Source organism: Diuraphis noxia, unplaced genomic scaffold (assembly GCF_037042655.1).
Source record: "Diuraphis noxia isolate RWA-SAM2 unplaced genomic scaffold, SU_Dnox_SAM2 contig0005, whole genome shotgun sequence".
NCBI classification, from domain to species: domain Eukaryota; kingdom Metazoa; phylum Arthropoda; class Insecta; order Hemiptera; family Aphididae; genus Diuraphis; species Diuraphis noxia.
In genome coordinates, this window is record NW_028301715.1 from 31,690,040 (window position 1) to 31,706,489 (window position 16,450).

General features: G+C 29.3%; 2 protein-coding genes across 2 annotated transcripts; both read left to right on the forward strand.

Moving 5' to 3' along the window:
* Positions 1 to 1,374: 1,374 nt before the first annotated feature.
* LOC107166721 (uncharacterized) lies at positions 1,375 to 5,722 on the forward strand. Its single transcript, XM_015515496.2, has 5 exons — positions 1,375 to 1,753; positions 3,287 to 3,376; positions 3,488 to 3,614; positions 3,701 to 3,903; positions 3,978 to 5,722. Exons 1-5 carry the CDS (start codon positions 1,712 to 1,714, stop codon positions 4,047 to 4,049), a joined length of 534 nt encoding a protein of 177 aa, XP_015370982.1. The 5' UTR covers positions 1,375 to 1,711; the 3' UTR covers positions 4,050 to 5,722.
* Positions 5,723 to 10,554: 4,832 nt separating this feature from the next.
* LOC107166724 (sentrin-specific protease 1-like) lies at positions 10,555 to 16,450 on the forward strand. Its single transcript, XM_089229389.1, has 3 exons — positions 10,555 to 11,041; positions 11,141 to 11,215; positions 14,733 to 16,450. Exon 3 carries the CDS (start codon positions 14,748 to 14,750, stop codon positions 15,342 to 15,344), a length of 597 nt encoding a protein of 198 aa, XP_089085515.1. The 5' UTR covers positions 10,555 to 11,041; positions 11,141 to 11,215; positions 14,733 to 14,747; the 3' UTR covers positions 15,345 to 16,450.

Genomic DNA, 16,450 nt, shown 5'->3' on the forward strand with positions numbered 1-16,450 from the left:
CATATTTCATACTTTTTTACAATACTTAGTATGTATCGTAATATTTTTAACATGAAGATCATGTAACATGTAGATCAAAGTCTAGATTGTTAGATTTTAATCCAAATTAAATTGTTTTCTCGAAGCTCTCAATGGTTTCCAAGCACAAAATTCGTTTCGTGTAATCAATAAGAATTTAAAAATGCAATTTTAGGTTAGAATTTTACTCACTTTTTTGATATGCAGGTCATTTTGTTTTTATTTTAAAGATATTTTCTATTTATTATTTACAATTAATGTGTAAATTTAGATCAAATCTCCTCAAAACTGCGTACTTTTCGTGTAAAGATATATAAGAATAGTCGATGGTCGTAAGAAACGATTAATATTGCAAATTGCAATGAATTGTACAAGTTATAGTTGAACATTTTCGTTATCAAACGATAAATAACTTGTTACTCATTAAATTATGAGAGTAGGTATAATTACGAAAATCAGACGATTCATATGACTTATTGATTTAACTGTGATAAATATCAAATTACGATTAAGTTTTGTGTTGGACATAATATGTAACACGTGTTTAGTATTGCGTAGATTAGGTTAGGTATGCGTAAACTTCCATTTAACTGTTTAACTTCAATTATATTAAATTTAAAAAGTAACCCTTAATTATATGAATAGAAATGGTCATGTAAACTAATTTATACTATTGTGCTTTGTAGATTGTGCTTTGACACATACGATTTCGATCATATTATAATTATTTTTACAACAAACAATCATAATATTTTGTTACCCAACTTTCTAAAAAACTAACTGCAGGTAAGTCAACACTATGGCTATAAATTTATGAAATGCTAATCTAATATTATAAGAATTTTTCATAGTAAAACATTCAACTATAGCGTACACAAACAAGTCATGCAAATTATATAATTATATATTAAATAGTTCGCTTTCGAAATTGAGGGCACCATGAATTATTAAAATAAATGATCATATTATAATATTTCTCCAAATATCGAATTAAATACATCCTTAAAAATAAGAAAGTATAAAAATATAATAATTTCAAAGTTTTTAGATTAATTGTACTCGTTGTAGGTACATGTACTTCAAAACTATATTATATAGTTAGATGTATCGTTATGTTCTGTGCAATATGTGCATATAAAAACTAAAAATATAAACGCCTCCCCCTCGGCCCCTAGAGTAATAATAATATATTGTTATTATCATTATTATTATTATTATTATTGTTTACGGAGGTGATCGAGTACCGCTGGGGGACCACAGCGCCATCTCGCGGTACGTAGCGTAGCGCTGCGGTCGTCCGCGATCGCAGCCCGTCGGCCGTTGTCGATGTCGCCCGCCGCCGCCACCGCATTATTATTCGTTACAAACCCAACACACTCGTGTCGTCTCGTATAAACAAACAACTGCAGCCGCGGCCTGTTTTACTGGTCACTCGCAACTCTATGTACTACGGTACTACGTCCGCGTTCAGCATTCAGCACAGCCACGCTTAAACAGTCGCACGTTACGTTTTTTGTTTTTTTTAACTTCAACGAGTTCAAACATTCAGACCGACGTTCAGGTTCCAGACAATCGACATTTATAATCACCGTCGAGGTGCATCTAACGATTAACCAAGCGCGCCGACAGACCGGAGACGACGATCACTTCATCGTAACAAAACCGCCGTCACACCATCATCATTACCGCCGTTATGTCTGAAGTAGCCGCCGAGAACAACGTGCCCTCAGTTCAGGTAACTAATATCGCGTTTCGGAACTGCCAGCGAATGCCCGGGCGCACTCGCGCGCGTGTTCCACCGATAACTTTTTTTTTGCCGCCAAACGGCTCGCGCGCGCGCCATTATTCCGCGACATTTCCGACGGGACGCGCGAAAATGCCAACAACCCCCTGCCCCCCGCGCTCGCACCCCTGCGTTCGAGTGCTACGCCGCCGACAACCGATAAAATAACCGTATGCCTCAACCCTCCCACCCCCTTCACCATCATCAGCGACAGCCGTTCGTGATTTCGCCGCCATTATCGTCGGCGGGGTGCGAAAATCAGCGTTATGGCTCGCGTGTGTCAACCGGCCGGCAACACGATCGTCCGATGGCGTGTCTTGCAATCGGTTCTGCGAACATTTTATTTCGCCGATCCGAGCGGCGATCGCGCTAAAGACGACGGCGGCGTGATCTTGTTTGCGCGCGAGCGCTTACGCACGCGCATGTGTCTCTGCCGCCGTGAAAACCGTTCACCTCGACTCCGCCGCCGCCGCCGTATTTTCATTGGTAATAAACGCGCGCGTCGTCGGTACTCGGTAGGTTCCGACCGGCCGCCCGCGGTGATGGGCAACTGGCTTGGGCAGCGAAAAATAATGATACGTTACCCGATTATTATTGTACGAGGTGAACCACTGTTTTCCCGTCAGCAATACTGCTCGTTCGCGCCCATTTAACACGGGTCCCGCCAAAAATGTGATACGACGTTTCGACGTTGGTTGTCAATTTTACAGTTGTATCATGGTCCTTCATTGCAAATTGCTTACATATTTCTTGTTTTGTTTTAAATACGTTATGCCCTAGGCCTAGGGTATCACTGTATTATAGGTACGCATTTCGAATATTGAATTACCCTCCAAACTACCTCTCCGTGATATTAGGTATGCTTAATCATTATTTCAATAACTATTTTCGAGTGCCTAATACTGTTGAATTGATAACATTGTATAACCTCACGATATTGTAGTCTAGTCTCGAGTGGATAACGAACATAACTCGAAAGGCGATCATTATTCAGTCAAACCACCGCGAATATTTATTTTTTATGGCTTATATCGGAGTATAAAAGAAATGGAAACTTAAAAAATGTATTAGTGGGTAACTTACATTATTTATTTAAATGTTACAAAAACATTATTATTTTTCTTTTGAGAATGTTTTTCTGTTAAACGACGGAAGTTGTATTTAATTTTTAGTTAATATCTATATAAATTTATAAATATAACCAACTTTTTTTGTTCATTAGTAAAATGTGTATATTAAATTGGGTGGTGGCTATATAACACAAATTTTATTTAAAACTTAAAATCGATGATTTGGTATTGTAATATCACATATTCTAATTGTATGAATCTATATTCATTACTTAATTTTGTTACAACATTTCTCTTACCATATTGAAACAAATTCGAAAGCATGATTTGCTGATTGAGACTGTCATAGTTATAGTTTATTGTTAAAACCTATTTATATTAATTATTCATTTAACTGTTATTATTATTTTCTTAGGAAGGTGAGAAGCGTGGACGTAAGAGAAATACTGGAAGTCGTACAAATGCAATAAATGCAACTTATGCTGAAGCTGAACTGATAACCAAGGTTTAAAAAATACATAATATTTTTAATAGCTAAATTTGTTATTAGTAATTTTAACAATCGTATAATTTTAAGAGTATAATCCATTATTACAATTAAGTACTTTTTGTTAAGGGATTGAATATTGAAGATATTGATGGAAGGAGAACAACCAGATCCTCTACACGAGGCTCAACTGCAGCATCAAAGTTAAAAAATGAACCTCCAGCAAAAAAAGAGAAAAAAACACCTGCTGTTAAAGGTATTTTCAAATACATGGTGAAAACCAAAAATTTATATATAATAATAGATTGCAAATAACAAAAAAAAAATATAATTTCTCCTTAGGTAAACGAGGAAGGCCAAAGGCAGTCTCAAAAGAAGAAAGTGAAGATGTTGTATCAGCTGAAGAAAATGGTGTGGCTGATAATGACATTGACTCTAAAGCTGAGAAGGGTGGAAGTTCCACAGAAGAAGAAGTAGATTCTAAAACTGAAGATAAAATTGAAAATGGAAATTCATCAGCAGAAGAAGAGAAGAAAGTTGAAGAAGTAAATGACATACTTATATTTAATTTATTTAATAGAATGGTAAATATTTAATACATTATAATATTTATTTACAGAAAAAGGAAACAACTGATGAATCTGATAAGCCTGCAGCAACAGAGGAAAATAAAGAGTCTTCAAGCCCGTAAGATACGAATCAAAATGCTAAAATACTTTAGTGTTTAATAAGTTTAGTGTTAAGCAAGATATTTAATACTTAAATTTATTCTGATAATTATTATCATGATTTTGGTACAAGTTTATTTTAATTTAGTAACTACACTTTTTTTTATAACTAGCCTATCCTGGTGATAGGCTTTGAATTAATTCTGGACAATTGAATTTCATCCCATGTAATAAAAATAGTTAACAAATACTTTTCATGTAAGAAAAAAACATTGCATACTGATTATGTTACCATTATGTGTATTGTCATTATTGGCAAACTTCCTATCAAAGTTATTTTGTATTGGATTTAATCTGTCCGATTAATTTAAATAATTTTTATTCACAATAACATTTACTTATATCTTTGTATGTAACAAAAAAAAAAATTATTTAAAATAAAATAGATAATTTTGTTTAATATGATGTTGACTTTAAACACATAAATATATAATATATATTATTATTTATTTCAATTAAAATTAAAATGTATATTTTTGTTTTTTTTGAAAATGAATGTAATTTAAGTTATGAGATTGAAAAAAAATTCCGAGTATTTTGCATGCGTTTATTCAAAATTTTTATAATTTATACAAAATTTTACTACTTAGTGATTGGTAGGGAAGCAGTCAAATTGGTCTTATGTTTTTCAAGTCAGTTCAAATTGTTCCATAGACACTTAACATGTGATTATTCCTAATTAAGTATATATGATATATACATTTTATAGGTATTAATATGATCAATAAAGTTTATGATTTATTAAACAAAAATTGTTTAATGATGTCTACTTTCATAAGTAGATAAGTTAACTTTTAAAACTACTGTTCTTACTACATTTTAAACTAACTTCTATACATTTCTTTTTATAGTGTTAAAAATGATATATATATCTTTAATGTATCATTTTTATGACATATTTTTATTTATTATAATATGCATATATAGGATGTAAATTACTATTGTGAATAAGATAATATTATTTTAATATAAATATTATACTATTAAGTACTCTATTGTATTTATACGGCACAACGCAGCAATATAAAATTGAAATAATATTGTATCAATGTGGTCATTTTTATTCAACCTATACTCTAATCTAAATAAGATCAGACTTTGGCGGCGATCAGTTTTCGTCGAACAGAGGTCAGGCCACACCTATTTGTCACCCCACCAAGTTAACTATCTTTAAATCCAGCTGTGTAGTACTGTCACACACGTGGGTCAACTTGGGCGCCGAAGTCTGATCTTTTTTAGAATAGTGTAAAATATATATTACATTATATAATTTTGATTTTATTTTTTCAAATTGAAAATAAGTGCGTTCAATTAATACTTGTAAATTGTTTGTGGTATTATTTTGTTTTTAATTTTTTTTTATAACAAGAGCCAAATAAGTCTTCAGATGTTTATGTACGCACGGAACTTCTAGTAAACTTTTTTCTGTACTTTAGTCAATAAACTTACGGAAGTTAACCTTTTTTTATTTTTATTAATATTTCAGCACTCATTTATGTTGACTGGCTCTAGTTCCAATACATTTTCTTGTTTTGGTTTAATTCTAGGAATGAAATGTAATTATATATATTTCAATATATATGCATTTATAATTATATAATAAATACAATTTTTAGAATAAAAGTCAAATTTTTAATTGTACTGTTATATGTCATTGACATTGATTAAAAGTTGTGAAATTGTTTGAATATGTCATATATTTACTAATCTATAACCTAATGTTACCAGATACTTGGTAGCCAATTAAAAACACAGGATTTTAGTGTTCGATTTTTAATTTTATACATAATTCATATGGTTTGCTTATTGGTTAAATCTGCATTGGTATTATAGTCCTTAATTGCAGCAAAAATTATGGTTTTACTTTGGAATTTTCTATAACTGTCATTAAAATGTTGGCAATCATATCAATTTTAATGTTAAATCTAGGGTTATTCATACAAATTTGCCTTAAGACTTACGTTGATATTTATTTTGGAACAAATGCACTATTTTAGTATTTGATATCTACCTAGTACCCATTCTCAATTCACGGTTAAAGAATTGGTGTTCAAAAAACTATTTCTCTTTTAGATTTTGAGTGTTGCAAGCAACGCTATTAAGAATTCTTGGTGTTTCAGGGACAATCAACATTTAGACTTTCAAAAGATAACCTATAAATTGAAAGTATGATGGTTACAAATAATTGTTTGTTTCATCATTTGCATTTGACAAATTGCACATGTTGAAAAATAAAATGTTTTTAGAAATCATTATTTTGATTTAACTTGTATCCAAAACTGGAAAGTCGCCCTGCTGTATTGGCGTAGTGACTGAGTAGGTTGTTGTTAATATCACTGGTACATTGATTAATGTGTTAAATTAAACGATTAATGATTTCATATGGACATTTTGTACAGTTTAACTACCAGATACAGCGATGAGCGATACGACGCGTTATATGGATTGTGCTCAACCACTTTTTTTTCAACGGAGTATACTTACGTTCAGTTAAAAATGTAATGTTATTAATTTATTGTTGTCGACATTGAACACTGTACCTATTTTGCGTATATAATACACATTATATATATATATATTTTTTTAATTTAAATTGAGCCTCAACAACAAAGGTTATTGGCCTTAAACATTAATATTTTTTTACACAAGAATTAAGCATTAACAATATTATATACATAACAATAATAATAGTATGAAAAAAAAAAGGATTGAAATATATCTAGATTAAATTAGTAGGTATAGTTTAGTTTGTTTTAAATATTTAATTAATTTTTCAATGTTGAGTGGCTGAGGACTTAGAGCTTCTTCCAGGTTTTCTTCTATGTTGAGCTTAGCTCTGATGTCGGTGAATTTACGGCAGTGGCATATTAGATGTTCAACCGTGGAAGTTTCACTGCAAGTTTGACATTGGTCAGGTTCAGATCACATTATATTTTGGCGTAGTATCAAAACCAATTTATATAGACCTCTTTTGGGGCGAGTGGTTTAAAATATAAATTTCTTAAGCTACACGTAGACATATTTTTTATTACCAGGCGCGGAATGTATGAAATACGTGAGCCCAAAACAGGCAAAACAATATCAGACCGATACACTCCGTTTTACTTAACGTGTTATACCGTTTAACTCCTTCAATAATTTTAGAACAAACAGTGTTAAACACAGATACTACATTTCCTTATGTCAACGGATTATTTTTAGGCAAATATCTAATGCCTTAAGCGCATAGGTTATAATAGCATATTTTTGTACATTTTTCTGGTTGCGTGTTATAACAGAGGTGGTATTCGTCAGTGGAACTGAACAAACTGGGAATAAAATATCATATTAAGGAGTATGGAAAGTGTTTACGTCGCAGTGTTTCAGATATCATAACTTTCATAGCTGATTTTGATGCGGACATTTAAAGAAATATTTAATGCAACGAACAATGCGCTACTCAAGTGTCGTAGGTGCATATTTTGTTTCCGAACGAGCAATGCATGAAACACGCGAGATCCAATAATATGAATATAATATAGACAATATAGTCATCGTTTCTAGTTTTCTACCCAACCGTCACAACCCGTAGCCATAGAATAATAATAAGTAATAACCAATAACAAAAATTGGGTAGGTTGGTCACGATTCACTGCACATTAGATTTAGGTATTTACTGAGAATAACGAACAACTGTAGTCTGTGTAATACGATTCTGACCGAAGAATAGTCAGCGTACCTTAATACCTAATATAGGTATTATTCCTTAATACATTTTATGGTATCATTGTAGTGAGTCCAGTAATTTATTTTACTATTGTGCATTATAATTTATACTATACTACTATAGACAGTAGTACTACTATTACAACAGGCTAAATGAATTTTTGTCAAAAAAAAAAAAAAAATTGATTTGAAAATGTCATCGTTTGTTTACTGTATACAATACAATAATCAGTATAGTGTTCCCATAGTGTATACTATTATACACCGTATACTCTTTATAACTTTCAAACAAACCTTTAAAAAAAAATGCTTAATTTTTTAAATTTTAGTTTATTTTTGACAATACCTATACATTATATTCTAAATGTTAAAAGTATCTATGTTTAATACTTTTTGATATCAATGAAAGTTAATCGTAAGGAATAAATAAATGTATAGTAAGATTTTTTAAACCGTCGCGCAATGCCCAAGAACAAGTCACGGGCAATATTGACCAATATATATAAGGTGTAACTTGACTATTTAACAAATTTCCATTACAATTTACAAATATTACTATATTAGAATAGAACCTACGTACTTAAGTACTTAACCATTAATATGATTAACCATATTTATAAATTAAAATGTGGTTATAAGAATATATGAAATATATTTATTTTTATTTTTATTTTTTATTCATTATTTATTTTAGATTCTGAACGAAGTGATGAATGTATTGATTTTACAATGATGTGTGTTTTTGTTTTTGTGTGTACAGCACACATACAGCATAACTAGTCGCAATAATGGAAAATAAAAATTACGAAATCTGTCGAAAACGCGAAAATTTGCAAGTAATTTTGAAGTTGAAAAATCATAAAATTTTTTGCGTTAATAACTAAGGATTTAAAATTCAACACTAAGTTTTTTATAAGGTTTCCTTCAAGTAGCTATAGAGAAAACTCGAAGCATCATTATAGGAAAAATTTTAAGTGCGTTTGAATTTTAAATTTTTACGAAATAGCGTAACGATAACGATTTATCCTCAAATGATTTTAAACATTTGTTATTATTCAAAAAGTATAAGTCGTAGGTACGTGCAAATTTTATCAGTTATTTAGATTGCCATTTTCTTTACATGATTTAATTTTCAAAATATTTTGACTTTTTTTGAGATATTTATAGACGACTGAAATTTTCAATTTGTCTGAAATTTTTTTTTTGAAGTGTCGATAAAAATTTTTTGGCCCTATCAAAATACTTGAAAATTTAATACAAAGTTTCTCAAAGGTTATTATTATAGTGATTAAAAAATTATAAGAATACATAGGCACAATTTTTTTTTATTAGTATTTGAAGTTCAAATATTGACTTAATACGTAAAAATTACAGCAATTTTCAAATTATCTTAGATCGAAATTCATAAAAGTTTTTCTTTTTAACTCTAAGATTTGAGAATTTAATATAAGGCTCATAATATATTTTTACAATAGCAGTTGAAAAATAAAATAAATGTATAGCCACAATTTTTTTTTACATGTATTCAAATTTTAATATGGACAACATATGTAAAAATCACAAAAATTCGTAAATTATTTTATCCTAGAAATTCATAAAAAATTTTCCTTTTATACCTAAGATTTGAAAATTTAATACAAGGCTCCTAAAATAGTTTTACAATAGAATTTGAAAAATAAAAGAAATATATAGCTACATTTTTTTTTTACATGCATTCAAATTTTAATTTTGACAACATACGTAAAAATCCCGAAAATTCGTAAATTATTTTATTCTAGAAATTCATAAAAAATTGTTCTTTTATACCTAAGATTTGAAAATTTAATACAAGGCTCCTTACAAGTTTTTCAATCTTTATCACAAAAAAAATGTCCACAGGAAATTCAAATTAAATTTTTATTAGCATTTGAATTTCAAATATTGACAAAAATTTGTCAAAACCATGAATATTTGCAAATTATTTTGTAGTTCAAAATTCATAATATTGTTTGTATTTATATCTAAGGTTATAAAATTATACACCAAGTTTTCCATAAGTTTTGCTTCAAATAGCTACAGAGAAAATTTGAAGCGTCATTATAGGAAAAATGTTTTGAGCGTTTGAGTTTTAAATTTGTATGAAATCGCGTAATGATAACGATTTATCCTCAAACCAGGTATTCGTATATCTATGATAATATAAGGTATTATGAATTATGATAACTACACTAATTGATTAACCATGCCTTATGTAAAATGCGTCTTAATTGAAAAATAAAATATTTGTTTCAAAATAGAATATATGACAATATTTAAATATATAAATATATATCCTAGACTGACAAATCATCTCCGTTCAGAATCTTTTTTCGTATACCATGATACCTATCATTGCATTCAAATTTAATCCCATCCATTACAGTAACCTACTGTACAGCAGAGCGACATCCACGACTTACCCGCTTTTTTATTTTTATTTTTATTATTAAAAATATATTTAATATATTCTGTGGTTGAACCTTAGATAATATGATCTAAGGGTTGAACCATAGCAATATATATTATATATGGTTAGTATCACATAAATCCATTTTAATTTTATAAGGTTGGCAACACCCTTGTTGTCGTATAAGCATAATATTAACCCGCCGGGTAACCACTTTTATCAATTTTCTGACAACTTACTACCATTCTCCGTAATATTTAACATGGTATAAAATATAAATTGATAACAATACAATGATTACAATTATTTAATATTATTAATAAATAATAATTAATAAAATAATGTTTTTTCTGAAATAATTTCTTATTAGGAATTATACTTACACGTTACACGACTGTCGACTAGTTTTGCACTTCTTCAGTATGACACTAGTGCAGTACGTGTACATGTTACAACTACTAAAATTGTAACTACTGAACGTCTGACCTACTAGTGAGTAGTGACTATATAGATGCTAGTAGCTATATAGTGTCGCTAGTGGCGACTGCGGAGTGCGGCTTAATCGTTTAATGCTTATCTTAATTCTTAACCATTTGAACAACGTGCATCGTGCGCAAAAGAAAACAAATTTTTTTGATTATATATATTGTGCTCACGTTAGTTGTAAATTTGTAATTGTTTAATTAAATCAATTAAAGCCTGAAATTTATTTTCCGTTGTGTTGAATGTGTCAATGAATACTATATATTGAGAATTTTATATTGTGAGTTCTATCTATATTGGCTACATTACTGTTTAACGCCTAGATGGTCTAAAAGCCAAAAGGTAAACTATATTATATTATAATATTTTAATTTTGAGTTTTCTCAAATGTCTATATATTCTTACCTATAACTATAATAAAATTGTATTAATTGATTTTAGTATTTACCATTTGCGGCGGTGATGTGATTATTTTTCTCCTGTGAATACTGAATGGACAGTTGACATATTATAAAGGTAATCATAATTAGTTGAGTAGATACATTTAATCATTTGTTGTTTATATACTTATATAATATATTAAAATATAATAGTGGTAACCTAACCTACTAAAAAAAAATCATTTGTTCCCAATCATTTAATTTATTAGACCTTGAACATTAAGAATTATTATTCAATCTAGTTTCCATATTGATGTGACAACTGTTTTTAGTTTTTAAGAGGCAAAGTAACAGGTGGGAGCTTAAGGGGCTATAGCCTATAGCCCTCCAGAATTATATTAAGCCCCCAGGAATTTGTTTAGCCCCTTGTGTATAAGTTAACTGTTTTATTTTGTTCATATGCAAGATCATTTTCAGTAATGTGGCGAATAAAAACATGGCTATGCATTTCTATGACTAACATTAGATTTTTATTTCATATTGAAAGGGACTTAGCTAATAATAATGAATCTAAAGAGCTTCTTAATATATTTGCTCAAAAAAATCATGTGTTAAAACTTAAAACCTGATAATATAGTAATTATTTGCTATCGGGTTTGTTATTTATAATGTATTTTTTATATATATATTTTTATTATTTTTTTTATTTTTTTTTTTTATTAGAAAATTTACAATCTGTATTACATGACACAATAAGTAAAATAGATAACTGATATAACACTATATACATAATAAAAATACACATGAGGCACATGATGAGGGAAATCATCCAGCGAGTAAATCAACCCTCTAGTAATTTATTTTTTATTCATTAATTTAATAGGTCACGGCACCAATTTCTTTTAAGTCGGCGTGGTGGGTTGTCAGGAAGAGTACGTGATGCTAGGTTAGTGACTAAAGGATTGGGATGGTGTTGTAGTTTGGAGTGAAATCTGTTATAGTATAATTTAGCTAGTTGGTCAACTGTTGGAATTCTTAAATCATTGTGTAGGATTTCATTATTGTTACATACCATGTGGCCGAGGCTATTAGCCGGAGAGTGATGGATTGGGCAGCTTGGATAGTGCGAACTTGGGAAGGTTTGGCACATCCCCAGATTTGCATACCATACGCCCAGATGGGTCCGAGTAGAGATTTGTACAATGTGGACTTAGTGTGTATTGAAAGTTTGGATTTAAGAATCAGCCTGAGTAGATGAAGGCAGTGGTTAAGGATTTTACGTTTGGACTTTAGATGAGGTCTCCATGTCAATCTTTTGTCTAGTAAAATTCCCAAGTCTTTTACCTGATTCGATGAAGGAATCACGACTCCTTGAAGTTGGAGCGAGGGGAGGTTGTGATTACGCAGTGTAAATGGCACTTGGGAAGATTTATCGGGATTTATTAGAATTTTCCACTTGATTGCCCAGGTGTTTATTAAATTGATGTGATTTTGGAGATAGTTTGAGGATAAAATAGGGTCTGAGTTGGAGGAGAGTATAGCTGTATCATCTGCATAAGTTGCTATGGTTGTGTTTGCTGTTTTTGGAATATCTGATGTATATAGGTTGAATAAATCGGGTGATAAGTCACTTCCTTGTGGAACACCGGCAGAGATTGAAAAGTAGGAGGATATTGAGTCGCCCTGTTGAACTGCAAATGTACGATCATAGAGGTAGGAGCTGGGAGGAATGATTTTAACTTGTATAGGAGGCCGTCGTGCCAAACCCTATCGAAGGCTTGGGCCACATCTAGAAAAACTCCTGGGCAGTACTCTTTATTTTTGAATGAAGTTTGAATTTTATCAGTAATTCTGTGTATTTGATGTATTGTCGAGTGAGATGTCCTGAAGCCAAATTGTGTGTGGGGTATTATATTGTTTGAATGAATGAGTGGTCTAATTCTTTTGATGATAATTTTCTATATATATATTTAACTCAAATACAAAATATGTATTTGATAATAATATGATGTATATTATTTATTTATATTTTACCTAATAATGAGCTTCTTTAGTCTTTTTTATATTTTGTTCCTTTACATTCTTCTATAGTTATATTTGTAGGATATATGTTCTGTACCTTTGTACCTGAATCATTACATCCTTTATGTGAAGTAATTTGCTAGAAGTAGCGGCATCGTTGTTGATACCACAAAAAAAGACTATAGCCTCCCTCCCTGCAAAAAAAAAAAATCATCACGCTTAGCCTATGGCGAAGTAATGAGTGCCAAATGATTTCTGTTATTTATAATTCTTTTTTAATATTTTACACAATTAAAATAACATAACATTTTGAATAGCATTTGTACATTTGATTTTTGGGACAATTGTTATTTGCTCATTTTGTTCAAGTATTTCCTTACTTAGTAACAAAAAGAACATTGGGTATTTTTATGCATTATATTATACCGTATAAAAATGTCTTAAATAGGAACCATTGTTTTTGACACTGGATTTGGATTGCTCTATTTTTTTTGAGCAACTTTGATCTTTACAGTTCTTTTGACAGTCGAAAGTTTTAAATTAGGTAATTTGTATTTATCGCATATTTTAACACTCTACGTATCTTAATTAAGCATTTTCAGATATTATTATATCTATTTATTTGTTAAAACTACTAAATTATTATTGGAATTATTATTAAATCATGTTTTTAATCAAATCAATTAACTATTATTGAAATAATTATCTTAATCGTTTTTTGATTGTATCATAGTTGAATGTTAGATTTTTAATAACCTGTGTGATAATAATTCTTATTGGACAAATGATTCAAACTTCCAGCATGTGTGGGGAACAAATGTCTGGTGTGGGTTTTTATGTGGTAAATTATTAGGTTCTTAGTTTTACGATGGTACTTTGACAAGTAGGAGGTACCTAGACTTTTTGTCGAACACGCTATCAACATTTTTGGATGAATTCAACTTAGATACCCGCATGAATTTATTTTTCCAACAAGATGGGGCCCACAACACAATAATTGTTCGAGAATACCTTATATCACACAGGTTATTAAAAATCTAAACCAAATTCAAAACTATGCACAAGGTATTGAGTTATAGCGTGTTGTTTCTTAACACATACTCCATCCTAAATAATGTATACATAAATATGTAATATTATTCAGTTAAAGCATTATCATTGATTATAAATACTAGTATTTATAATTAATGGTATTATTTAAATAAAAAAATAAAAATAAATTCATATTTTTGAAGATGAACATATTGACTATAGAAGCATGATGAGTATTTTTAATAATGATCTAACAAAATAATATTTTGTTGTCATAAGTTCCGCAAACTTAGATAAAATATTATACTATTTTATACCTAACTATTAAAAATGTTGGTAGATAATCGCAAGCACATATACATGTCTCTGTTCAAAGTATAATGGTTAGCTTGATTTTTAATTAAAAATTATGGTTTTATCATTAGTTTAGATTCACAATATTGAATTTTAGTTAACTATACATACCTTTTATTGATCATTAACTGGCACAATCTTGAGGTATATTGAATGTTCTGTTTTAAAAATGATTATGTATTAATTTTATTCAAAAACATTTTGGAACAAGTTATATTTTATATGATATATTTTTATGATTTTAGAGTGAGTACAAAGTTATGGAATCCATTGAAGACGACGATTTTGAGGTTGACAACAGTCATCTTTTTTTAAATGATGAAGTTATTAACCAATATATGGATCTAATCACAGAACGTTCACCTAACACAGTATACGCATTTAATACATTTTTTTACCTATCTTTAACTGAAAAGGGATACTCTCATGTTTGTCGGTGGACAAAAAAAATTGATATATTCTCAAAAAAAAAATTGTTCATCCCTATTCATATCGAAGAAGATAATCACTGGTGTTTAGTTTATGTTAGCTTTCAACAAAAGTCCATAAAATATTATGACAGTATGGGCGGGCGTAATTTTAAATGCTTAAAACTAATATTGAAATATTTGATGTTGGAACATGAAGATAAAAAAGGAGAATATTTTCATCCTAGCGGTTGGTTGTTAATGAATGTGAAAAATTGCCCTCAACAACAGAATTATTGGGATTGTGGAGTATTTGTTTGTATGTTTGCGGAATATTTGTCAAGAGATGCCCCATTAAATTTTTCACAAAGACACATGGATAAATTCAGAAGACAAATAACATTAGAAATCAAGAAGAAAAAATTAAAAAAATCTGTACCAGAAACTTGAGCTACTTTAACAATAATTAAATTATGCATATACTTTTTCAGATGTTTTTAGTGGTGAGACAACCTTATGCATGATTTAGTTTTAATAAGTAAAATGTAATTATATTGACATATTTACTATATAAATATATATTACATTGTTATTAAATTTTATTTCTAACCGAATACAATTCCTATTTAAATATAAACACTTTTTTACTATGATTTTTTAATAAATTATAATATATCATTGAATTAGAAGTAATTACATTAATGATAATAATGTATTTGATAACTTTCATTTTATTTCTAAACTTAAATTGTAATTTTATTTTAATGATTCAATTTTCTTAAACTGTATTATTTGAACTAAATGTATTGATCCCATAATAATTAATAACTGATTCATTGTATAAATAAGTATGTATAATAATTATAATTATATATTTGTATTAGGTATATTAATAATTCATATAACAATATTTATTGTTTTGCGTTGAAAAAAGTTATCTCAATTCTCAATTAATTTGATTAAATATTATTTGTCTAGAATAATATGTTTTTTTAAATTATGTAACTACATTCAATTTTTCTGTAAATCTGTTTTACAAACTATGTGGAGTGAATATTTTTTTTTTTTACATGGAAAACTACTGGTAATACATAATATATGTTTTGGTTAAAGTATTGTTATGTGGCCTAGTAGTTAATTATAAGATATCCATAGTGAGAGTTGTGGGACTCTAAAAAGGATCTTAATTAAATTTTAATAACAAAAACTTAATTTCAGTGTTATTGGGTTTAATTGCCTACTGTTCACTATGTTGGACTTGGGTAAATTAAATTTTACTCATGTTACAGCTGCGTCATAGTTTTGTTACATGAAAGGTGATATCTATAATGTCTACACTGAACTTAAAGACTCTGTATTGATAAAATAGGACTTAAAGTTAATTGTGTGTTTTAATATATTATTGTATCAGCCAGTAGTTAGTTGTTTATATCATGTCTGTATAGAGCTTATAAAATAGATGTTGTATAAGATGTAATGTAAGATAAATGTTACAGTAAAAATACCAGAAAGACCTATGTATAATCAATAAAACCTTGAATTTTCCAACAATCAAA

Excerpts from the sequence above, each read along its gene's own strand:
- LOC107166721 (XM_015515496.2), top strand. The coding sequence starts at position 1,712 with ATGTCTGAAGTAGCCGCCGAGAACAACGTGCCCTCAGTTCAG. Across the intron at positions 3,377-3,487 it reads AAGCTGAACTGATAACCAAG|GGATTGAATATTGAAGATAT; the intron begins GTTTAAAAAATA and ends CTTTTTGTTAAG. Across the intron at positions 3,615-3,700 it reads AAAAACACCTGCTGTTAAAG|GTAAACGAGGAAGGCCAAAG; the intron begins GTATTTTCAAAT and ends ATTTCTCCTTAG.
- LOC107166724 (XM_089229389.1), top strand. The coding sequence starts at position 14,748 with ATGGAATCCATTGAAGACGACGATTTTGAGGTTGACAACAGTCATCTT.